Here is a 24,937-nt window from a genome sequence, read left to right on the forward strand (position 1 = left end):
AACTCAAGAGTTTGACCTCCTCATCTGGGAGGTAGGATTTTTTTTTTTGTACACAGTTTCATCGGCAACTTAAAACCCAATCCATCAACATGTTGAGATTAATTTAAGAAGCTAGTCTCTTATTATTATAATAATAATAATAATAATATATATATATATATATATATTTCATATGTACATAACATGAATGGAAAATCAAGTCTCATATTTAATAAATAATAATTTATATCAATTATATTAATAATTTAAAGGTAACCTTTTATATTATTTTAAATTGAGATATTGGCACTGTGATCGGTGATTTCTCTACCATGTTTCAATAACAAATAATTATAATAATAATAATAATATTATTATTATTATTATTATTATTATTATTATTATTATTGAAGTATTTAAAATAAAATAAAATAGATTGTTCAGAGAATACGGGTTGTTGATCCTCATATTAAATTGGGATCTATGAGGTTTGCAGCAGCTAATTAATATTTTTTTAAGAATGATAAAGTTCTCATAATTATTATAATTATGTTGTTACTTTCATAGAAGAAAGAAATAAACATTTTCCTTTAAAGGAAAAATCAATAATGAATATTTTAAATTTTAATAAAAATATAATATGTTTTCGTATTTTATTTATTAATTAATAAAAAAGGAGTAAAACAAATTTTAAAACTTACATCAATAATACATGAACTTACACAGTTGATAACTTGTATTTGTTAACTAAGAAGTGCTGAAGGACTCTCAAATTATTACTTCCAATGATAAGTAATTTGTATCAATAATTATGATAAATTCAAAATTACCATGTATTAGAAATAGTAAAATTTTGTTTTCTCTTTACTTACTCAATATTTGTAGACTAACTTTTTTTTATCAAAATTATAAAATTTGCTAGTGATTCCAAGCAAGCATTTAACCTAATTAATAAATAGTCATCATGTGTTAAAAATTATTTATTCAATGAAAAAATGTGTTTCCATCCTTCCACATAAAGATGACTCTTTTAGAAATCATGGTGGAAAAGATTGAAATTAATAATCATTTCAGAATTCAAATTTTATACATGAAGAAATTGAGCTTATAAATTCAAAATTACTTATCATAAACTAAAAACGCGTGATGATAAAAAAAAAAAAACCCTAAAAACATATACTTTACTTTTTCTTTAATACTAAATTTAAATACAAACTTAATTATTGCAGTCAATCTTAGATGACCATACTTACATTTATTAGTTAGAGAACTGTGTGATGCATGATTTTTTTAGTAATTTTAAATAATATTTATTGAAAAAATTGTCAAGTTAATTATAGTAAATAATAGAAGATGTCATTTTTCTTTCATTGATGTAATGTTTACTTTAATGTGAACTACGGTTACTTATACGTTATATAAGTTACAATATAATTATAAATATGATCATTAATTTTAAATTAATAATAAAAAAATATTTATATTTTCTTTTTCCCGCAAAACCATCGCTCTTCAGTGAAAAAAAAAAAACAACTTGGTTTTGTTTCAATTTTTCAAAAACAATTTTTTGCTTTGCTACAGGAATATGTCAGTTTTAGAAAAGGAATGAGAAAGAGAGAACATATGCAACTAAGAATAAGCGTAATTTAAAAAAAAAATGTAAAATAAATTTTCAGTCATCATCCATTAAAAAAATACAAATATATATATATATATATATATATATATATATAATACAAATATATTTCCTGTTGTTATGACATGCTATGTTCTTTCCCCCTAGATTCTGTCCCTTCATTTATATAACATGTTGTCCCCTTTAATTATTTAGTTAGGCACATATCACTTAGAGCTTCAGAATCTATCATTATCAAGCCTCCATTGAACTTAGTCTATCTCAATAATTACTTTATCATAAATAGGTTAAATATCAAATCAAATGAGATTCATTTTTACAAGATATATATGTATCTTTAAGGACCGAATAGTTCTGAAAAATAAATAAAAGAAATATTGAATAGTTGTATTATTTATTGTGAAATTATTAGGAAACTTGAGCTAACAAAAAAAATGTTTTCAGTAAGTTACATTTAGATTATACAAAAGTTTCTGAGAAGTTAATATAAGAGGAATTTCACAAATTAATTTACCTAAAAAAGTTTCTTGATTTTCATTTTACAAAGAAAAATATCACATAAATTTTACATAGACTCGTGCTAAGCAATGACCGACAAAAGTAAAAAGAAAAAGAAAAAAAAAAAGGAGAAATCACACATTAAAAGAAAAGAAAAACATGAGAGATATCATACTAAATTTATGATAAATACACCTCCCAAATAAATAATAAACCAATGCAATACTAAACAACCGGACATTAAAGAGTTATCATTAATTAACTCTCTCATATTTCAAAAAAAAAAGCATTTAAAATATTTTTTTAGAAATTTTTATTTTGGAAGGTTTAGTATTAATTAATTTTCTTTTGTGTACTTTGCAGAATTCACTCTTAAGGTTTCTACACCCATGACACATCCCCTTTTTTTAGAATGACACACCTACTAGGGAAATAATATTTTTAATTTTGTAGTAGATTTTTTCTACATTATTTTATATTTTAAAAGAAAAGTATAATATAATTGGTGTTTGGATAAGTGCTCACTAAAATATGGAGTGTATGTATGAGTTCTGATTTTCTACTATTTTTTGGTGTATTGTCCTTTTATGAATATTAAAAATTAAAAATATATTATATTAATATTTTAAATATTTTTTTAACATATTTTAAAATATTAAAATTAGTGATAATCATTGTATTACGAAGAAAATTACAAAGGAAATTTCAAGAAAATCAACCTAGAATTGTACCACCAAAAAGTTACAGAAAAAACATCTATACTAATTAAAGATCTATGAACCGGTATAAAAGTTGACAACATTGTTAAAGAATAAAAGATAACGTTGGACTTTTCTCCATAGAGACTTGTCCACGTTGTTTCCTAACATGGTAAAGTGTTGGATTTTCATGACTTGATCTTACGAAGAATTGCTTTGAGCGTATCAACAGTCAAGGGTTTTGTGTAGTACTCATCCAGTCCTGCTTCCATGAATTGCTGTACATTCTCTGCACCACGTGATGATGATGACACACCCACAATCATGTCACCAATTCCCATGGAACGAAGTTGCTTTGTTGCCTGAACAACAACACGCACCAACAAAACCTAAGACAACAAAATCTACACATGCATGCATGCACGACCAGATCATCTTATAAAACTACTTAATTTCGTACCTCAATTCCATTCATCACAGGCATGTCTTTATCCATCAGAATTAGGTCAAAACTTTCACCATTGCAGTAAAGGTCCACTGCTTTTTTCCCATTTTCCACTGAAGCAAGATTTTCCACCCCAACTTTTTTCAACAGCGCTTCATGAGTCATTCGGTTGACTCTGTCATCATCCACAACAAGTGCTTTCAATTCGGAACTTGAGTTCTTAGGTTTCATTATATATATCTCTTCCCTGAACAACATAAACAAACATATATATATCAGCAAAGAACAGGATTAATGGATAACCTCGTACTACAAAATACACTATGCAGCTCAGACTAAAAACCAGAAGAATGTAAGAACCCTGTGGCCAAATATACAACTATATTTTCATCATCCCAATAATATCCTACCTGCTGTATACAGTGATTTGTTTTCAGATCACTTCAGAAGATATAAATATTCCAAGTATCATAGATGAAAACTGTGAAATTCATATTATGAAGATTTGAAGATGATGTGGGAGTAAATTGACCTGCACCAGAAATATCTTCTCACGATCTTGAAACTAGAGCAACAATGAGTAGGAGAGGAATAACTTAGGAGTAATAATATGAGTTATGGCAGAGGAAGAATGAGGACGAAGAAACTATCGATGTGTGAATATATAAAGCAAGTTTGTTTGAGTGTTATGCCTAATTATGTCTTTCCCATGTAGTTGATATTCACACGTACACAAGATTCGGATTTTGTTCAGATTCTGAAAATCTGAGGATGTTTTTTGTTTGTTTTAACAAATAAAAGGAGACAATAAGTGAAACTCACACGACAAGGCTTAAACAGAAAAAAAATACAAAGTCAAATTACTAAGTTAAATTGAAAACATGTTCTCTTGCTCAAATATATCAGATTCAGCATCATTAGTCTCCCGGTGTATCGATTAAAAGAAATGTCAGCAGCCTAAGACCAAGTTCTTTGAAACATGCTTGATTAAGTTGATTAAACATGCATGATTAAAGTAAACTGATACATAATTCACTGTTTTAGTATCAATTCAGAAGAAAAATTTGTTTCACAGTCGGCAATTAGTGAAGATACCAATCATGAAAATTGGGTCACCTTTTCAACAGAATAAGATTTCCAAACTCAATTACAAAATCAAGAGCTGTGGAATATTGGACTTTGATGATGAAGAGGCAAGAATAATAATGACATGTTTAGACTGCATCACTGTTACACGTATATGAATGAGTCGGTTTCATCTTATTCCCATGCTTCCAAATACAAGGTCCATTGTACCGAATATAGAATTTTTCACACCAGAAATACACACTGAATGAGGAATAATTTACATCTCTAGGTACGTATTCGACAAATAGGATATTCTCCAAAGTGTGGCACGACCCATTTTTTCTTTTGGGGATGTCCGAGTACCACTTTCATGGGATGCACCTCACGTGTTTTTCAGCATATCCTGTCACTTAGAAAGGGAGTAATCTCGATCATGTCACAAAAAGAGGTTTTCTCTTTTTTCGAGGAACACACATTACCACTTTGATTTTATAGGATCCACCTAAAGCTATCAAATTCGGACACTCGCATCTTCAAATAGCTCGTGAAATAATTGTGTTTGGATTTGGACTGCGACCATGAATAGGATTCTTGGATATATATAATATGATTGGCTTCTAACATGGCTTCGTCATTGGTCAAACTTAGCTTAGAAATTACATTATGAATTGGAAACATGGACCCTACTGGTCCATAACATTTAGCATATATATATATGAGTACAGCTTTGAGAGTTCCATTTACAGCTATCAGAAAGCATGTATCACATTGAGTGAAAAAGCATGTTTTAACTGGTCATATAGAATATTTAATGTGTTGATATCTTGACTGGGTAAACTACAGTTTATAAGTAACATGTGCAAAGGTGTTTAGTTAGGCGCATATTGACCCAGTTTTAGAATCTATATCATTATTGAACCTGCATTGAACTTAGACCCTTTATTACAGAATAATTAGATTATACCCTTGAAATCTTATCCATGTAAAAAGCAGAAAAGAACAACATATCATATTAATCAATTTTGACACTATATTTATGTTTAATTAAGAACCGCATATATATAGCTATGTGATTATGCAATTACTGTGAAACTTGACCCAATACGCTAGATCAAACACCAGAAAACTATACAGTTGAAAACACATCAAAAGTTAACTTGGAAACAGAAAGCAGAATTGAAGAATAAGGACCCTTTGCAAGATTCATCAAGAATAACAAGTCATTTTGGAATTTTCTCCTTATTTTGTACATACATACTCTGTCGTTCACAGTACTAACTAAAAAACTGACCTTTTTTTACTTGCACTGTATCCACTACACAAAGTTTTAGATTTTTCATGACTTAACCTTTTCAAGAATTTCACCAAGCATTTTAACAGTCAAGGGTTTCGTGTAGAAGCCATTTAGCCCTGCTTCGACGAATTCTTGTACATATTTCTGATTGCAGGTTGATGACGACACACCAATGATCTTGCAACTAATGCCCATAGAACGAAGTGTCCTTGTTGCCTGTGTAAAAGTTTCATCAAATGTTCATTACCACACACACACTAAACATTAAAGAATATAAACAAAACCTAATCAAGATAGTGTTTTGAATTCCCTACCCAGCATATGAAAATAATATTTACGTACCTCAATTCCATTCATGACAGGCATGTCCTTATCCATGAGAATCAGGTCAAAACTTTGACCATTGTTGTGAAGTTCAACTGCTTCTTTGCCATTTTCAACAGCAATGTGATCTTTTATCCCAACTCTCTCCAACAGCATTTTGTGAGTCATTCGAACAACCTTAACATCATCCACAATAAGGACTTTTAATTGGGTCCGTGAGTTGTCAGATTTTGTTGCGTGTTCGTTTTTGTCTTTGCGTTCATCTTCCATGACTTGCACGTCCTTTCACCGCTTGATGTACCCAAAAATATTTCTTTAAAAGAAAAGTAAAAAGGTTTTAATCTCTCACTCGAACAAGAAAGAATTAATTATAACTGTTAATTAAAAATGTGCACATTTGAGTTCATGATTAAGCAAACACTATTCAGATATGGAAACTCTATTAATTCTTTAATTCTAAACATCTGCAGTGAATGAATATTATTAAAATATGAATGAAAGATTGTGATGACGTTTGAGTAACACTGACCTGCACCTTAAATCTTTTTGGAGATTTTGAGGCTAGAAGAACATTATTGGGTAGGAGAAGAAAAATGATGAACTACAAGAAGTGATATCATACATTTTCAAGATAAATGGGAGGCGCGTGGAGCAAGAATGGGTTTTAATTAAACTGTTGAAACTGCTAAACCCACGTGGATGACGCCTCCGGATAATAGGACATCCTTTTTCAAAGGGAGAAAAAATAATTCATAATAAATTTAATTAATTTTTGTTGCTCTTGCTTTTTATAATTTCCAATTGAATTATTATTATTTTTTATTAATATTCATCATTTTTATGTTTTTTAATGGAGTTTCCATCGTTAATTTTTGTTTTAGTCGGATGATTTGTTTCGTTGTCTTACATATTTATCTTTTGATATTCTTTGATTAATATAAAAATAAGGTTAAAATATATATTTGATTTTTATTTTTAGTTTTGTTCATTTAATTTTAATATTTTTTTAATTTAATTAAGTTGTAATTTTCGTTAATTTTCTTTAATTTGATTCTTTTTTTTTTAATGTTGGCTGTTTAAATAATTAATGCGGAAGAAAATGATTGTCCCATATCACTTCATGATTGTTTTTTGTTTTTGTCTTTAAATATTCTGGTGTCAACTCAGTACATGACATGGATTAGAGTTAAAATTTTATATTCAATTTGTCTTTCTAGGTTTGTTATTTTTGTTTAATTTAGTCCCATTTTTTATTAAATGAAACAATTTTACCCTTCTTTAAATTGAAACCAAATTTAATTTTTATATAAAAGTTAAAATGATGTTTTTATGAAAATTTATATTTTTATTAAATATTTTTTGTTTAAATTTATAATTATTTTTTTAAATTTTATATCAATGATATTAGCCATTATCCTTGAAATTTTCGTTCTAATTTAAATTAATTGTTTAAAATAGAAATTGGAGTATCTTATACAAAGATACTAAAATAGAAAGACATGTTAGTAATACATAATGGAGTTAAAGATTTTTGTAATTCTTAAATTTGGACACAAAATTGGAATTCGTTTATATCTCAAACTTTGATATATTTTGATTTTTAAACTTTATACATGAATGGGATATATGTAGTCCTCCAACCCAATGTTGTTGTGGTTTAGAATTGACATTTAGGGTGAGACGTGTCAAATGGTATAAAGAGTGCAAACCACACTATGAAACATCCTTTGACACATCAACAAAGTTTAAAAGAGTTGGGGTTAAATTGATTATTATTTTCAAAGTTTGAAAAACAAACTATATCAAAATTTAAAAAAGAATCGAATTTTAATTTCACGTCAAAATTTAGAAATTAAAAACATATTTAATACATAAATTTAGAAATTGTGATTATAAATTTAAGGAAAATAAAAGGTTAACAAAGTTTTTTTTACAAACTTTGACAAATTTGGGTAAAAGAATACTACTTTATTACTTTATTTTAGTTAAAAAATAAAAAAATTATTTATTTTAATTTTATTTACGGAAACTTTGTAAAGTTTATGAAAAAAATTGTCCAAAAAAAATTTCTTAATATAAATAATTATAAAAGTTTAAAAAATCTAGACTTATCTAAAATATTATAATACAGCCACCGTTATTAGAAGTGGTGAATCAAACCTAGAATACACCATGACACTTATGTTGTATGCATAAAAAATCAATATAAACTCTTCTATATTACCACACTTCCAACTACATTCTATAACTTACATATAAGGTTTTCTACTCATTCCACTAAACTTATCTTCCCAACTGGCACTAAAAAAAACTATTTTTTTGCTATCTCTCCTAAAATTAAGAGTAATGGATTCAAATTAAATTTGTACTAAAGAAAATGCATATCTGGAAAATCATGGATTGCCATTAGCATTCGATTAAAAGAATTTTGTTTTCTTCTTAACTAGCCATGTTTAATGAATAGAAAAAAAATCTTAAATAATGAGTAATTTTAGTAATACAAATGTTTAGAGACCAATTTTTTAATTAAAGATTAATTATTTTGGTATTTAAAATTTTGTATCTAATATTAAATTTAGAGAACCAATTCATAATATAATGTTATCAATATAGATACTATTTATAGTTATGTAAAACTATTTTAGTTATTAATAATTTTTAAATTTTAAATTAACTTTTAAACAGGTTACTATAAATACCAATTATTTGTTGTCATTGATGGAAAGATTTTCTTGTAACGGTAGTTGTAACAAAATAAAATATTATCAACAATAATTTTGTATTTAATGTGTTTGATGATGTAAACCTCTATTTTGAACACAGAAACACAAACATATAAATACCCGAAACGAATTATACACATTACTATTTTTTGTTGCCTTGATTTGGAATGATTTGGTTGTATTTTGTTTATGTTGGCAGGAAATTATGTTTTGTTATCAGCATTGCTTGTTAACTCTTGTACAGTAGTATACTAAATTAGACAATGATATTTTGACTACTAAATCTTGATAATTTTCTCTTATAATATGAGGTGACATCTTCTAGATGATTTTAGAATATTAAGAAGTAAGAAATGGAAAAAATGAAAAATCACTTAAAAAATTACACCTAGATTGTAAGAAAAAATTGTAAAACTTTAGTAGTCAAAATATCATTTTCTTACTTAATTATTTGGTAGAAATTGATTTATGTTTATTTAAAAAGGCGGGTCAGCCCGCAGGTAGCGGACCACACAATGTGGCCAGGCGGGCTACATATATGGACCTGATTTCAACTTGTAGGGTGGGCTAACTCAGTTTACACTTTGTGGGCCAAATTGCAGGACGGGGCAAAACGAGCTAGACTGACCCGTTTTGTCATCCTAACTTCAGAGAGCAACCATGTAACATTGGTGAAGCATTATCCATAATAGTATTTTAAGTTCAGATTTTCTACTGATTTTTTTAGCGTTCTTCTTTGTTGTGCCTTTAAAATACACCAATGTTGATACTTTAAAAAGCTTTTCAATATATTTTAAAACATTAAAATAAGTGTTAATCAGTGTATTTTAAAAACACGAACGGTAAAAAAAAGGAAATAACAACCGCGAATCCAAATTATAATATTTTAGTGTCTGCATAGAGGAGAACACATAAGTTGTTTCTATGCAGTGGCTTTGGAGAATATTATTGTTTTATCTATTTGCAAACAGATCAAACAGTTGCTTCAAATACCTGATTCCTTCCATTCTTTTCATCATACTCATACGCCATTCCTCCATGGCTGGTTAAATCCAACCCCGCCATCTCCTCATCATGCGATATTCTCAGCAGGTCCAGTTTCAACAGCACAAAGAACACTGCTCCCATTGTCACACTCACCCAACCAATGATCGACAGAATCTGAACAACATGTGCACCCAACAACCTTCCACCTCCTCCCATGAACAACCCATAAGGTCTACTAGGTAGCCCTGGATAAACCTCGTTCACATACTCCTTCTTAGCAAACAACGCAGTGAAGATAATCCCCCATGTCCCACACCCTCCATGAAGTTGTGCAGCTTCAAGAGGGTCATCATACTTCAACTTCTCAGCAACCACGTTGAAACCAATCAGCACCCAAGCCGCCACAAACCCACATATGATCGCCGCCCAAGGATCCACCACCGCGCACCCTCCGGTAACAGCAGCAAACCCTCCGAGCAAACCATTGCACACATCAGTCACATTCCAGTGTCCCGTTTGCATACGTTTCGCAAACAGTGTTGTCAGTGCTGCTGAACATCCAGCAAGAGTTGTCGTCACTGCAGTCCTCCCAACAGCACTCCATTGCCCATAATAAGAACCACTCTCTCCGTAAGCCTTCAAAATGTTCAGAAACGAACCAGGGTTGAAACCGTACCAACCAAACCACAACAAAAATGTCCCCAAAACAACCAACGTTCCACTGTGTCCTTTCATTGGCACAGCTTTTCCACTGTGATCAAACCTCCCAATTCTCGGGCCTTCAATCAAAGCACCCCAGAACCCAGCAACAGCACCAACTAAATGAACCACACCAGACCCAGCAAAATCAATAACCCCAGATCCAAACAACAAACCCTCCCCTCTCGCAGCACTACCCCATCCATCAGAACACCAAAACCAATGCGCCACAATAGGGTACACCAAACCAGTCATAACCGACGAGTAAATCAAATAAGCCACGAACTGTGTTCTCTCCGCGATGGAACCACTTGTAATCCCTGCAGCAGCAATGGCAAAAGCCCACTGAAAGAGAAAGTACCCGTAGTCAAAACCTGACGACGGAATCTTATCGAGGCCAAAGAAGTGTTTCCCGATGAAACCGTTGGAAGGGGTGCCAAAAGCAAAGGCAAAACCGAACACGTAGAAGAAGATGCCACCGGTGGCGGCGTCCAGGACATTCGTCAGCATGATGTTCATGGTGTTCTTGGCACGTACAGAACCAGCACAAAGCATGGCAAAGCCAAGTTGCATGGCGAATACAAGGTAAGCTGAGAAGAGAAGAAAAGTGTTGTCAACAGCATAAGTGGTGTCCACAAACTTGTTTGAAATGGCCTCGAAACGGCCGCAGATGTATTCTGCAGCGGCGGTGGCGTTGGCGCCGCCGCCAAGAAGAGGGTGGAGGTCGGAGGCAGAACACGTGTAAGCAGCCATGATGGTGCTATAACGGCGGTGTTGGAAACACTCTTTACTATATATAACAATAAAACAACAATAGGGTTTGTTGACTAGGTAGTTGTTTTATGTGGAGCGGGTCGTTGGTAGTTTTGTTTTGTTGTTTGGACAAGAAACCTAAATTGTGGCCTTAATTTCTCTTGCGCATTTGGGTTACCATTTCACACGTGTAAATTTCAATTGCTGAAGCTTATTTTGAGTTCCCTGCTGATAGAATTTGGTCTCCTTCTGATGTACAACAGAATGGTAACAACAATTAGACATTTATTCCTGTATAAATCTTCAGCTTGTTGTTTTTGTGTTTGAAGTTTAACATATTTCCAAACTTAAATTGTGTTTTCAATTTGAATTCAGTTTTTGTCTTGTTTTTAAAGAATGGCTGTGAGAATAAAAATGAATAAAATGATTATTCTGCGTTTCGCACCAACTTTTCTTAATAAAAGATTATTATTTAAATAAAATATTAATTTATACGAGTGTCAAATAAAAATATTGATGTCACACTACCATTTAAGAAAAAAGTTATTTTTACACTACTATTTACAAATAATTATTATTTAATATCAATTTTTTTTAATAAAATATTAATTTATATGAGTGTCAAATGGAAATATCGATATTAAACTACCACCTTTCTTGGAATTTGGAATTTCTGTTAGATTTTTTTTTATGTTTCTCTAATATATCTTTATAATACACTGATTATCACTAATTTTAACGTTTTAAAATTTATTAAAAAAGTATTTAAAATACCAACACGGTATAAAACAGAAAAAAAAACATCAGAGAATCTGGACTGCCTTCCTTGATTTAATTTAATTTGCTTCTAATGGCTGAATGCCATGCCTCTGATCACACTACTGTACGAATAAAAAAATTATAAATAAATCCCTGAAAGGAAAATCCATCTATTATGTTAATATAATTTTAAAAGGTATGTCTCCATCAAACATTTCACTTTTAAAAAATGGATTGTGTTGTGAGAGATAATATCAACATGTTAGAACTAAAATGATGAGGTTGACATTTTTGAGATTTTCTTTTTCATTTTAGAAACGGATATATCAGCATGTTCCACTTTCAATGACTCAATAATGGTTTACCCAAATAAACTGTTAATGTTTTAAAAACTTTATGCTTTATTATATACTATTATTTTTCAGGATAAATGTTGCTTTATATAATTAAAATTCACAATAAATAAATATATTTAATATATACATTATGTTATGACTAAAATTAATATTATAGATTTTGATAATCAATTTATATTCCCCACCATGATGATATTTTTAGCTATTAACAGTTTATTTTAAAATATGGAACTCAATACATAATAAAGATGAAAAGGATAAATCGAAACAGACGAGGGGTTTAAATTTTTCTTCAAGACCTTATATATAAATATAGTAACGTAAAATAGTTCTCAAAAAACTATTATTATTAAAAAAGAAAACAGAGCGTGTCTAGTACTATTTAGATGAAGTTCTTAGAAGTTGAATTTTGACTTTGACAAGACCATAAAATTCTTACGACCGAAATAATTATCATACTTTTTTCTCTTTACTTTGATAATTAAAATCAATACTTTTTTTTAATTTTGGCCCAATTTAAATTTAAATTTAAATTTTAAAAATATAAAACTTTAAAATGTCAAATAAATTTTATATTTTACTAAAATGAAGAATTAAATTGAATTAAAATTTTAAACAATATTATAATTATCGTTGTGGAATAAAAACATATTTAATTTAAATCAATGTACTCGTAAGAAAGATAGAAGAAAAAAATAAGGACAATGATATTTTGACTATTAAATTTTAATAATTTTCTCTTATAATATGAGGTGTCATTTTCTAAGTGATTTTGAAATATTAAGAATGAAAAAATAAAAAATCACTTACAAGATGCCACCTAAGGTTGTAAGAGAAAGTTGTTAAAATTTAGTAGTCAAAAAATTATTTTCCAAAAAATAAAAATAATGACAGAGTAGCTTAGGATTCTATTTATATAACTGATAGAGTTCAATATACTTAATATATAAATTAATTTTAATTACAAAGTTAAATTTATTTTAAATGTTTTAAAAGTTTATCAGAAAGTTGTCCAACCATGGCTTTATTGGTTTTTTATCACTTGTTTCTTTGCCGTACCACTCTCTTATTTTTAATGTTTTTTTTTTTTCAAATCCGGGTGAAGTTGGGCCCAAAATTACAAAATCGGGTTGATCGAAATTTTTTTTACAAATTTGAGTGAAATTGTGCTGACAAAGAACAACTTTTAAATAGAAGTCGTCGTATATATGAATGGTTTCTATATAAATTTTAAATTTTGAAAAAGGTAAGGTCGTCCGACATAATGACGACTTTGGTGTAACGACGCTAAATAGAAGTCATTCTTAAAGACTTTAAGTATTTATTTATTTTTGTATAATTACGGTTTTTTAATTTTTTTTATATAATTCATTTGGTTCTTTTATTTATTTTTGTTCAATTAAACTCTTCAAATCCGTAGATGACATAGAAGCCGAACTAGAACATCATTAACCACTTAGAATAGATTTTAACAGTATTAAAAATGATAATAACTAAAGAGTGCTTAAATTTCTACCAAAAATCATTTCCAATCTGACATAATACTTCAATACCAAAAACATATTTTCTCCTTAAATTTATTATTGTTGTCAAAAGATAATTTTTATCATTAATTAAATTTAATATTGTTGTCAAAGTTACTTGTGCGAATTAAATTTCATATTATTGTCAAGATTCATGTTATTTCTAAAAAAATATTATTTTTTCTAAGGTTTAATTATCTTTTATTACATATAATTATTTTTATGTTAGTAGGTCAGTTTTTTTTAGGTGTGAGATAAAATATAGAAAGGTGGTAGTTTCACAATAATATTTCCATTTGATACTTATGTAAATTAATATTTTATTAGAAAAAGTTAGTATCAAATGATAATTATTTGAGAAGAGTAGTATAAAGTAACTTTTTTCTTAAAACAATTAATAATGATGATGATGGTAATTTTTATGAACCTGAGAGGATATATTTGCACAGTCAACACTTCCTAGGCTGCGAAGGTGACAACACTGTAGTGGTTCTAAAGGTGGAGTTTTTTTCTAATATTATTTTTATCATTTCTTACATTGGAAGGTAAAAAAAATTCTTTTATTTGAAGCACATGCAATGGCCACAAAACTTGGTCCGATGAATTAAATAAAGTTGGCTTGCGTTCTTGGAATCAAATGGAGCAGTGTCGGATCATGCATCGTTAATGCAAGTTGAGGACCATGTTCGTAAATATATTCTCCTACGTTGTTGTGTTATATGTTTTTATAACATGACACAAATAGTTTGTGTTTTAGTTTTAGTTTTCCATTCTCTCTTTTTTGTTTGTTCAAACTTCAAACAAAGGTTCATCCTCCACTCACTTAACCTTCTCCTTCCTTTCTCTTCCATTTCTATATTTGGCAACTCTTCTCTCTCCCCCCTCTCTCTCGCTTTGTTCCGTCAAGGACAAGGACCGAGCCTCAGGAGCCACGAAAAACAGGTACATCATCTGTCTTTGCCACACCAAAACAACCTGCAATGTTTTGAATGTCCCTGCATTTACTCACTGTTGTTTCCGATACAAGTAATGTATGCATTGAAGGGTTATTCTTTCTGATTTCCCTCTTTCCTTCTCCGCGTTCTCTTGCCATTAATGAGAATATTGATAACTCCGTCATTAATGAGAATATTGTTCTTTGGCTTAGAACCAGGTTGGTGCCCATTATTATTCGGGTGGAAAAATTTAAAACTTTGAGATTTTGAAAAGGGACAAAAGGTGGAATCTACCTGCCCAGAAGAATTATATGATCCTTTGATCATTAAATCGCGTAAAAAACGCTTTTGGGGGGAGAAAGGAGGATCCCTGAAATAGTTTTGGTGATAATTTCCATCTGGGGTCTTCTCATCGGAATGTGTATGTGGTAGGATCGTGAAATTCGGTGGAATGATTGAAAAGGGTGGTGGTAGAGCAATGGAGTGGAGGCTTCAATTGATTGGTGAACTGAAAATTGAGAGCATGAAATAGGTGCAGATCAACATGGAATCAAAAGGAGAAGCTGAACCTCAGGAGGAGAGGCCTTCATCACCAATGAGGGTCCTGCAGCATTTTTCTGGGGGCGCATTCAGAGTTCCTGGAGAATCATTGCACAATATGTCACCAATGGGGCCTGGCGGGCATAGACGTTGTCAAAGTGAGCTTGGTAGCAGAGGAGCTGACCGTAATAACAACTTGCAGAAATTAAAATCTCACGTGAACAAGGCTTGGCGCTGGGGTGGCAAATCCCGCGAAGAAGAAGCCTTGGCGAATTTCAACCCTGAGGTCATGGCAAACCAGAAACGGCAGTGGTATCGGCTTCATCCTAAAAGTCTGGTATTCATTTTTTTTAGAATCCCTTCACGTGCTATATTTATTTTTAATAAGTATTCCTTGCTTAACTGATCCGCAAATGGTAATGGAACTTAATATACTTATGCTCTACATTGTACACTACAGTAGTACATTGCTGTCAACGATGATAAATGTCAACAACTCATTGTGCTTCATGTTTTGCCTCAGTAGAAAATCATTTTCCTCCTTTCAATTACTTGTTCTTTATTGTTTTATCAACAAAATATACTACATTTACATGACTTCTTTGTCATCTATGAAGTTTAACAACCTGTTTTCAAAATTATAATTTTTCTGCATGCAATATTTTAACATCACCGAATGGAATTGGTAGCTGTTGGTTCTGTATCTTAGTCTAGTCCTATCGGAAGGAACTTAGAGCATGAGTGTTCAGGTTTTTGATATTTCTTATTATGTATAATTAGCCGTGCCTGTACTGGTATTTGAGTAATTGGTATACTGTTAATTGTAAAAGTTATTTTGAAGGTTCTTCATGTAGACTGGGAACATTAACAATGATGCATTATTGCACTAAATTTTAGGAGGTGACCTTTGTGTACCACGCACATATTTATCAGAAATGTAAGCTTATCATTTTGTTGAAGTAAGTCAATGTGAATATTACTGTAGGATTGTGTAAATAATAAGGAGCCGACATCGCTCTTTGAACATTTTGTGATTGTGGGGCTGCCTCCAGATGCTAATTTGGAAGCCGTGGAGCATTCATTTGCACGAAGGAAGAAGTGGGAAAAGGATAAGGGGAAACCTGAATTTCGAGATTGCAGAAAGTCTCAGCAACAAAGACTAACAGAACCAACTTTGGAACCTCAGGTTTGGTAGATGTCAATATCTTTTTAATACATTCATTTGATACAGCATTAACATTAAAATTTTTAAAATTAAATTCTTGAGTGTTATAATAGGCTAATACAGGTTGTGAATATCTGGTGTCTAGGTCTCCTAGGAATATAAAAGGAACTTCACAACATTTATGAAAGATGTTTTGGAATATTATATCTGTATTTTGACAGTGAATGGGAATTATTTGAGTCTACAATGTGCTGCTACCATACAAATAATTCATCATGAAACTTCCTAGCAAGCAAACTTCAACCCATTCCTCCTTATCTATACGTTCTTTGTTGCTCTAATACCTTTTTGCAAACATGCAGTTACTGTTCAAATATCCTCCTGCAAAGAAGCTGACACTGCGTATGAAGGATTTAGCTCCCTTTTGCTTTCCTGAAGGTGTTAAGGTCTGTTTGATGCTATTTTACATGCTCAGAGTTGTCAAAGTTTTTTTTTTTTTTCATTTTAACTGCCGCCTTACAAATTGTTCTCTATTTCTTTCAAATGTTTGCATTTGGAGCTTCTGAATTGGTTCTACCATCATTGCATGTTGCTCTTTCCCTTTCCTTGATTTCTTAATGAATAAATATTTTGATTTATCTTGGAGTAAGAAATTTATGTTGTCTTATATGGACATAATTTTTATCAATGGCAGATGACACAGTAAGAGCAACTTTGACAGCAGTTGCTTATCCAATGTTATGATTATAGTTTATTCAGATTAACTGATATTCTTGCCTTTAATTTTTGCAATTTCTTAATTGCAAATAATAAGTTTTCCATCTTTTATTTTTGGTAGAACTTCACACTTTTGCTAGGATAAAAGTAACAGTTTTTTATAAACAATACGTCTAGTTAAGAAATAAAATCTGCTTTCCCGGCAAACTGTTTCATTTGTGAAGTGTTGATTTACAGGCATGGTTGTTGGAGAGGACTCCATCTCTTAGTGAACTAAATGAACTTGTCTATGGACAGGTACGAATGCCTAATCAATCTTGTGGTTCTTTTTTCATGAAAAAACATGCTTTTGCTTTTTGACAAGCTAGTTAAAGCAATATGTCATCTGCTGTGTTAGATAACATAATTCATTCTAAGCATAACTTAATACTTGGTATAGATACTCTTTGACATGCATGTGTAGCGAAATATGGTCTTTCATTCATTTTTTTTTATTAACAATTGTTAGTTGTTAGTATTTTGTTAGTAAGGAGAGTTGAACCCATAACATCTCCCACCCTCCCTTCCAAACCCTTCAAACCAACCTTATAACTCCCAAATGTTAGTGAGGGAGTTGAACCATCAACCTCTCCCACCCTCCCTTCCAACTTTACAACTAAGCCACCTTATAACTCCTGGGTCTCATTCATTATTTTTCATTTTTGTTGCAAAGAAGCATTGACTCAATCCAATTTTCGTTGTATTATTAACCTTCCATTGAGCCCTTATCAGCTTTGCAACCAAAGGTAATATAATTTTCTTTTTGCTTTTATTGTCCACAGGAACATTTAGGAAAAGATGATCTTTCATTCGTCTTTGCAGTCAAGGTAATTTTTGTATTGATATCATATATCAACTTTAGTTTGTTATCTTGAATGGTTAATGATTGTTCTATTGAATTCTTATTTTACTTGTACTCTGGCTGACTTGTGCTAGATTAGATTATGCAAGATTCTGTATATGTGTACAGTTTCTGCATATTATTATTTCTAATTTATTTTTGAAAATTGTTGAGTGAGCCACAGGGGGGGAGGGTGTAAAATGTCTTACAGTATATATTTTCCCTTAGATACTCAGTATTTCCTTCTTGAGATAAAACTTCAGATGTGTCTATCAATTAACTCAACTCCGACAGTTCAGAACATTTGTTGTTAAAGTGATTCCTAATGTTATAGCTGAAGCTGCAAGTGAGACAGTAGAACCAAAAATAAATTTTAATTTGTAGCATGGTCCCTTATGAACAAACAAATAGAGCTTGAAGCATGGATTATGCATAAACTTACTGCATACCTTGTGCTACAATATAATTATGAGCATAGGGACATTCAATTTGTGTCTGTGTATGTTTGGATCAATTTATTTAGTTGCTTCTCATTTATTTCTGACTGTAATGATGGCTGAAAATACATTCTCTGTACCTTGATGTCTTGATCAGGCAGCAGACAATACAACACTTTATGGAGTTTGTTTACATGTCCCTGAAATTGTACAAAGGCCCCCTGGTATCATGGGCATATCATCTTCTTTTTCTAATCCCTCCATGGGATGCAGCCGTTTTCTGGTTTCTGCACCTCGCTGCTATTGTCTTCTGACTAGAGTTCCCTTCTTTGAGTTACACTTTGAGATGTTAAACAGGTTAGCATTATTGTGGCTTATTGGTATTTAGTAACTTACTTTTCTGGGCAAATGTCCTTTGATTTTTCCTAGACCCTGTAGAATTTATTATGCCTTACTTGGATGCAGTCTCATTGCACAGGAGCGCCTGAATCGGATAACAGAGTTTATAAATGAGATGAGTCTCAGTGCCAGCGTTCCATCATCTCCCAAACTAGATGATCAAAGGAGGTCAAAGGAGGAAAAATCCCCAGAGAACGAGACATTTAGTGAATGGATGGATTCTGCAATTCCTCTTGATGGTGCAGCAGCTATTGCTGCTGCAGCTGCTGGGATTATATCAGATGATGAAAGCCAACAACATTTATCACCTAAAATACAGGATAATCGCTGTCAATCTCCTGTAAGTGGGAGTGCCAGTGATGATGCTTCAGATTCTTCTCAGGTCAAGGATACAGATAAGGAGGACAAGAAGAATCCCCAAGTTCTAGATAACTGTGAGTTTAAGGCACCAGCAACTCTTTGTTCTATAAAAAGAATGCATGAAAATTGCAAAAATGACCAAGCTTCTCCGAAAGCCGGAACACCTTTGTCTGCTCGAAATCGTGTCTTGGAGCGTCTTGGAAGTTTTGAATCACTTTTCAGGTAATAACTTTATAATTATAATATTTGTTTCAGTTTTACTTTTTGGGTAGACTATCATTTTTCCCTTGTATTTACAGTGCTACATTTCTAGAAATTATGTTGCATAACTTTTCAGATTTGATATAGTTCATCCATCTGTATAATTTGCTTGTGTTTTTTGTGTGTCTATTTTTGACATTTATTGTTTACCTCCAATTCAATTTCAATCCATATTGTTTTCATTGGCAGTCCAGTTAGAAGCAGGCAATCAGAAGATGAGGACAATTTTTTCTCAAACACCGAAAGAGATTATGGGGATGAATTGTTAATTGAATGGGCTACGGTCAGTGTAAAAGGGTTTTCCATTTGTTTTCATCGATTAAACTGAAGTGATGTTTGATTGGCATTTTACATACTTTTTGTGAATGCATTTGACAGGAGAATAAGAATGATTTGCTACAGATAGTGTGTAGATACCATGCTCAACCTATTCCACCTCGAGGAAGTGATTTTGTCTTCCACCCTCTCGAACATCTACAAGCTATTCAGTACATACGACATTCAGTTGCTGCTCTTGGCTTCGGAGATGATTCTTCAAACTGTTCTGAAGCAGCTCTGGTAATTCTTGAATGATTTTTAACACAATACTGATCCAAAACTATGTATTCTCCTTACACATATACTTGGTAAAAGGACAATACGAAGCTGGCAGCGGCTGAGGAAGCCCTATCATTATCAGTATGGACAATGGCGACTACATGTCGAGTTCTGTCCCTTGATAGTGTAAGCACATATTCCACTTGACATACAACAATGTTAATGTCTGTCTAACTCAGAGGTCCTATATAGAAACTATTCTAAGAATCCATTTCTTGTATTGTATGAATAAAGTATTTTTTTACTGATCTGTCTAATTTGTTTCTTTTACTGATTTGTATGCAGACATATATTTTTAGTTTGATTGTTGTCCTTGCTCATGTTTCCTGTTCCAGTTGCTGCATTTTGCAGTTTAATTATTCTAGTTCTTAATCTAGATAACATTATTTATCAAGTTATTACAGTTTAGGGATGTACTTTGGTTCAACCAAATCCAACCCCGAAACTATTTTATATCCTCTAACCAAAATCATTCCAAATATTTCTTGAGAAAAGATTAAAAAAAACAAGGTAAGAAGAATATATCAAATGTAGCTCCCCGAACATCTTCATTTTCCTATGTTTTTATTCACATAAATAAGAAGACTCCTTGTGAGTATATAATGTCACTAGCATAAACAATTTAGCTTCTCAAAGAAGATGATTTACTACGCCTTCTTTGCATCATGTAGACTTTTTCTCATGTCCACTGCCTCTCCACTACCTATTGAAGATTTGACCCATTCCATTTACTAAATTAGATGCTAATATCTGCTAGTTTCTTCAATGACTAAATGAAATTAGTTTTATTCACAATGTTACTGGCAGGTGTTGACATTGATTACAGGAGTGTTGTTGGAAAAACAGGTGGTAATAGTGTGCCCAAATCTGGTAAGTCTATAAAACCAACATGCCAATTGATGGTCTTTGACTTTCTTTAATGTGTTGTATGGTTAGAACCTAGTTGCTGCTGTTGATTCATTTGGACTGATTTAGAGTGGAATTGTAACCTGTCTTTGATTTTGACAACTTTTGACACAATGCAGGGTGTTCTATCTGCCACAGTGCTTTCTCTTATACCCATGATTCGTCCTTTTCAGTGGCAGAGTTTATTGCTCCCAGTAAGTCAAAGGATTCAACAAACCCTGGTTTCAGATTTCCATGTGAGATTGTCACATAGATCTAACAATATACTAGTCTTGCTTTTCAGGTTTTACCTGGGACAATGATGGATTTTCTTGATGCCCCAGTTCCATATATTGTGAGTGTCATTTTCTTTGATGTTTATAAATTATGTTGTTTCGTATTATATATGTTTTGTTGGCTACTAATTTAGCATTCACTGTTACTTAGCATTATAGAAGAAGAAATTAGTTTATGCATAAGTTAAAATTAGATTTTAGGATAAACTAAATGATTTTCATCGATGCTGTCGGAGTTACCTTTCAAATCAGTGACCCACCAATTAGATTGTCTCAGCCAGGCGACCACCATGCCACTGAGATCACCTTAATCAGAGCTCTCACGCACCACTCCAATCTCATGTCTGCAACAACTTTTCAGCTGCGCCTGGTGGCTGTTTGTCAGTACCTCTCCGGCAGCAACCATCTGTGTTGGAATCACAATCTCCTCCTTGTTCGGGATCTGTGCTTGTTGGAGAACTTTGTTTTTTTTTAGGGTTTTTCTCCCCCTCTTCATTTGTGGCCTCTTCTACCTCTGTTGTTAAGAGTCAGAGGTATGTTGATCATTTTACCAAGGTGTAACTACTATATTGATACCAATGAAGCTTCCTGTTGGTTGAAAATTGATGCTCATGTTCTGAAGTCCACTATTAATTCATCTTTAAAACAAAATAATTGTTTTGTACCTACTAAACATGTTCAGAAGCATGGGAACAAGCATTATTATATACCGATGATACTCGACGTCGTTATGATATTTGTCACAATCTTCTTCTTGTTGTTGCTCTCCGACATCAAGGCTCAATGACTGAATATCTGGGTAAAATCCATTCTCGTCTTCATGACTTTAATGAGTTATTACCACGAGCCTCCACTCCTTCTCAAGAATTACAGCAACCACCAAAGTTCTTCATGTTATTAGATTTACATGGACTTTCTTATGACTATTTCCATTTTCATGATCAAATTTTGGGATCCCCTATTCTTCTCAATTTCATTTCTACTTGTTCAACCATTTTGTGTGTGCCAAGTAAACCGATTGATGATATACTTGCTTTCATTGGTATCTCAATGTGGTGAGTGCAATCGTCCTTGCAAGTTGCGCAAAAGGCGTCACAAGTGTGAATATTTCCTTATACATTTTTAACTATATAATTAGGAGATTTAATTACATTTCATAATTAAGAGGATAATTGATTGGCTATAATAGTGTATTTTATAATTATTGTACAAGATCATTGATCATGAATTGTAGGAATAAATTATATCCATCATAAATTAAGATTTTCAGTTATTCTGTATGTGAATTCTATTCTATTTAAGAGCAATTTCTCCTCTGAATAATATCAGAAGCGGTTTTTATGAGAATTTAATTATTTTTATAAGCATTTGAATTTTAAAGAATTGTCTCATCTCAATTGTTCATCAAAGTATCCATTGTTCCTGCAGGTTGGCATACAACATAAACCTGATGACTTGAATGCGAGAACTACTAATCGTGTTCTTGTTGATTTACAGAAGGACAAGGTTTGTAATGACATTTTAAGGATACTCACACGATATTCCACAAGAAATGTTGGAGTCTGTTGGAAACTTGTTACACTTAATTTACGTTGTCTTGTTTCTTGGCTATTTCCAGATTTTGGGCTTGTATATATGTGTGTTAGAGACAGACATTTGGTTATTTATGCTGTTCCATGCAGGATTTTTCTCATGTTTCTCTTCCATTTAATATTTCTTTTGTAGGTGACAATGTGTTCATTACCAAGACTTCCACAGCATAGAGATCTTTACTCTCAGTTGAGTTCAATTCATGCTACACTTTCAAATCAAAGATCAATTGCTAGAAAGCATCCTGTACATAGGTGCAACGAAGTCCAGGTTTTCTTAGTTCCCATACTAAAAGTTCTCTTTCACACACGCTATTTTGGAAAAATAGATATTAGTATTTTTTTTTTATGTATAAATAGTTCATGCTTCACAAACCAGCAACTTTTCAGGTTCTAGCTTCTGACACTCTAACCATTAGTAGCAACTGCTAATCTTGACTTGTTTACAGGCCGAAGCGGCAACTCAGTTTTTGAATATACTGTGGCACTATTTGGAGTCTCTTTGTGCAAATCTGAAATCCCACACGATAACTAATGTACAATCTAATAAAGATAGGGTAAGATAACTAAGTTAATGTGATAAATATTTCTGGAAATTCTTAAAGTACTAAGAATAAGTTATCTGCCCTAGCTCACCCTGGATTAATTTTTCAGGTTTCTTTACTTCTTAAAGATAGCTTCATTGATTCCTTTCCTGCTAGGGATCAACCATTCATTAAGGTAACAGCCTCCTATTCACTTCAAAAAAAGAAACATAGGCATTGAAAATTTGATTGGTGCTGATTCGGTAAAAAATTGAGTGCCTTAAACCGGAGAACAAATATAGAGAGTAAATAATCTGATTCAAAGTCAATAGTACTTCAAGCCAGAAAATCTAAATGCCCCAGCCTTAGGTATGACTTTCTATTTATAAATGAAGTGGTTACAAATCAATTATCTTCCAACTAAGATAATATTTAAGTTACAAAATACAAATATAATAATAAAATATAAACCTTTTTGTCTTTTGCTAATATATCTCCTAGATAAGCTTTGTTAATTAAATCAAAACTTCTTATAAGACTTAGGCCAAATTCCTGGACTTATAGACTTTGGATCGGTCTTTGACGTTTTATCCATATTCGAGTATCGGGTCGGATCCGAACGACCAGGACGATATAGGTGTCATCCTAGTTTAGAACAAAATTTGATCGTTTTATGCATTACATTTGGCTTAAGCTACTGAAAAAGTTGGAATTAACATCATTGAGGGTAGGGTGGAACATTAAATATTAGTTCATGAATAGGCATGCTGGGTTTTGGTTTTATTTATTTTCTGAAGCAGCTGAAGCAACACAGGTCCTAGTGTGACTGTTGTTTGAATAAACTTTCCAGGAGAGAAAAAGTAGGAAGGTAAAATTAATTCAACTTCTCTCATTAGTTGAAATCAACTTGTGTCTTAACTTGTTTTAACTTGTTCAATGACTGAAGGACATGATTTAATTTTAGATAATGAAAGAATCTCAATTCATTTTACCCTCATATGTTCTTCTCTTGATTGATTTTGAATCCTTGGCTATGCAGCTTTTTGTAGATACACAGCTATTCACTGTTTTATCAGACTCTCGTTTGACAAGCTTTGAAAGTGGAGAGTCATAGTCCCGTGCCACATTGGTTTTAGATCAAATTGTGCTATAGATCTGTTATACATGTTTGATGGCACTGTTGAAGATATAACTCTTGATTTCATAGGAGGAACACCTCCGTTTCAAACCAAATGAAACTTTGCTAATCCGAGAATGACAGAAAGTTGATATCTGGGTCAAAAAGTTGTATAATGTTCATAGTAAATGTCATGTACTAAATCATTGTGCTAACCCATATGAAAGAATCACTGTCCCTATTTTTTGTTGAGGGGTGTGTTCTTGGGTTCAGCAGTTCATGTTTTGTAATTCAGTAATTGTGAGTACAGACTATGTCCACTCTCCCTGTAGCATACATGTCATAATCTTTTTACTGAGCAAACCATAGTTTTGGTTCCTAAAAGTGTAATGTATTGTCATATTAAAATCAAGAAAATTCTAAGTTAATGAATTTTTTTATTATTTGGTCCAAACCTTTGAACATAACTAGCTGGTATCATTTTGTTATTTAA

General features: G+C 31.9%; 3 protein-coding genes and 1 pseudogene across 4 annotated transcripts; 1 reads left to right on the forward strand and 3 right to left on the reverse strand.

Moving 5' to 3' along the window:
• Nucleotides 1-2,853: 2,853 nt before the first annotated feature.
• On the reverse strand, nucleotides 2,854-3,882 carry LOC114182603 (two-component response regulator 24-like). The gene is made up of 3 exons (XM_028069530.1): nucleotides 3,789-3,882; nucleotides 3,272-3,503; nucleotides 2,854-3,173 (listed from the first exon to the last, which is right to left on the reverse strand). The coding sequence occupies exons 2-3, from the start codon at nucleotides 3,485-3,487 to the stop codon at nucleotides 3,000-3,002; spliced, it is 390 nt and encodes a 129-aa protein (XP_027925331.1). The 5' UTR covers nucleotides 3,488-3,503; nucleotides 3,789-3,882; the 3' UTR covers nucleotides 2,854-2,999.
• A 1,692-nt stretch (nucleotides 3,883-5,574) lies between these two features.
• On the reverse strand, nucleotides 5,575-6,249 carry LOC114173544 (two-component response regulator 24-like). The gene is made up of 2 exons (XM_028058016.1): nucleotides 5,961-6,249; nucleotides 5,575-5,834 (listed from the first exon to the last, which is right to left on the reverse strand). The coding sequence occupies exons 1-2, from the start codon at nucleotides 6,210-6,212 to the stop codon at nucleotides 5,661-5,663; spliced, it is 426 nt and encodes a 141-aa protein (XP_027913817.1). The 5' UTR covers nucleotides 6,213-6,249; the 3' UTR covers nucleotides 5,575-5,660.
• A 3,388-nt stretch (nucleotides 6,250-9,637) lies between these two features.
• LOC114190842 lies at nucleotides 9,638-11,104 on the reverse strand (annotated as a pseudogene).
• A 3,388-nt stretch (nucleotides 11,105-14,492) lies between these two features.
• On the forward strand, nucleotides 14,493-24,886 carry LOC114176475. 2 transcript variants are annotated; one of them, XM_028061527.1, is made up of 19 exons: nucleotides 14,493-14,684; nucleotides 14,890-15,554; nucleotides 16,203-16,403; nucleotides 16,745-16,828; nucleotides 17,337-17,396; nucleotides 17,921-17,965; nucleotides 18,574-18,773; nucleotides 18,882-19,397; nucleotides 19,626-19,719; nucleotides 19,815-19,994; nucleotides 20,070-20,159; nucleotides 20,841-20,903; nucleotides 21,059-21,133; nucleotides 21,223-21,273; nucleotides 22,643-22,720; nucleotides 22,940-23,074; nucleotides 23,253-23,360; nucleotides 23,458-23,523; nucleotides 24,367-24,886. In XM_028061527.1, exons 2-19 carry the CDS (start codon nucleotides 15,222-15,224, stop codon nucleotides 24,439-24,441), a joined length of 2,454 nt encoding a protein of 817 aa, XP_027917328.1. In that variant the 5' UTR covers nucleotides 14,493-14,684; nucleotides 14,890-15,221; the 3' UTR covers nucleotides 24,442-24,886. The 2 variants fall into 2 exon arrangements, 1 of the variants encoding a protein (XP_027917328.1); XR_003603005.1 differs by having other exon boundaries at nucleotides 22,940-23,058; nucleotides 23,458-24,886.
• Nucleotides 24,887-24,937: the final 51 nt, after the last annotated feature.

Source organism: Vigna unguiculata, chromosome 1, assembly GCF_004118075.2.
Source record: "Vigna unguiculata cultivar IT97K-499-35 chromosome 1, ASM411807v1, whole genome shotgun sequence".
Classification (NCBI taxonomy): domain Eukaryota; kingdom Viridiplantae; phylum Streptophyta; class Magnoliopsida; order Fabales; family Fabaceae; genus Vigna; species Vigna unguiculata.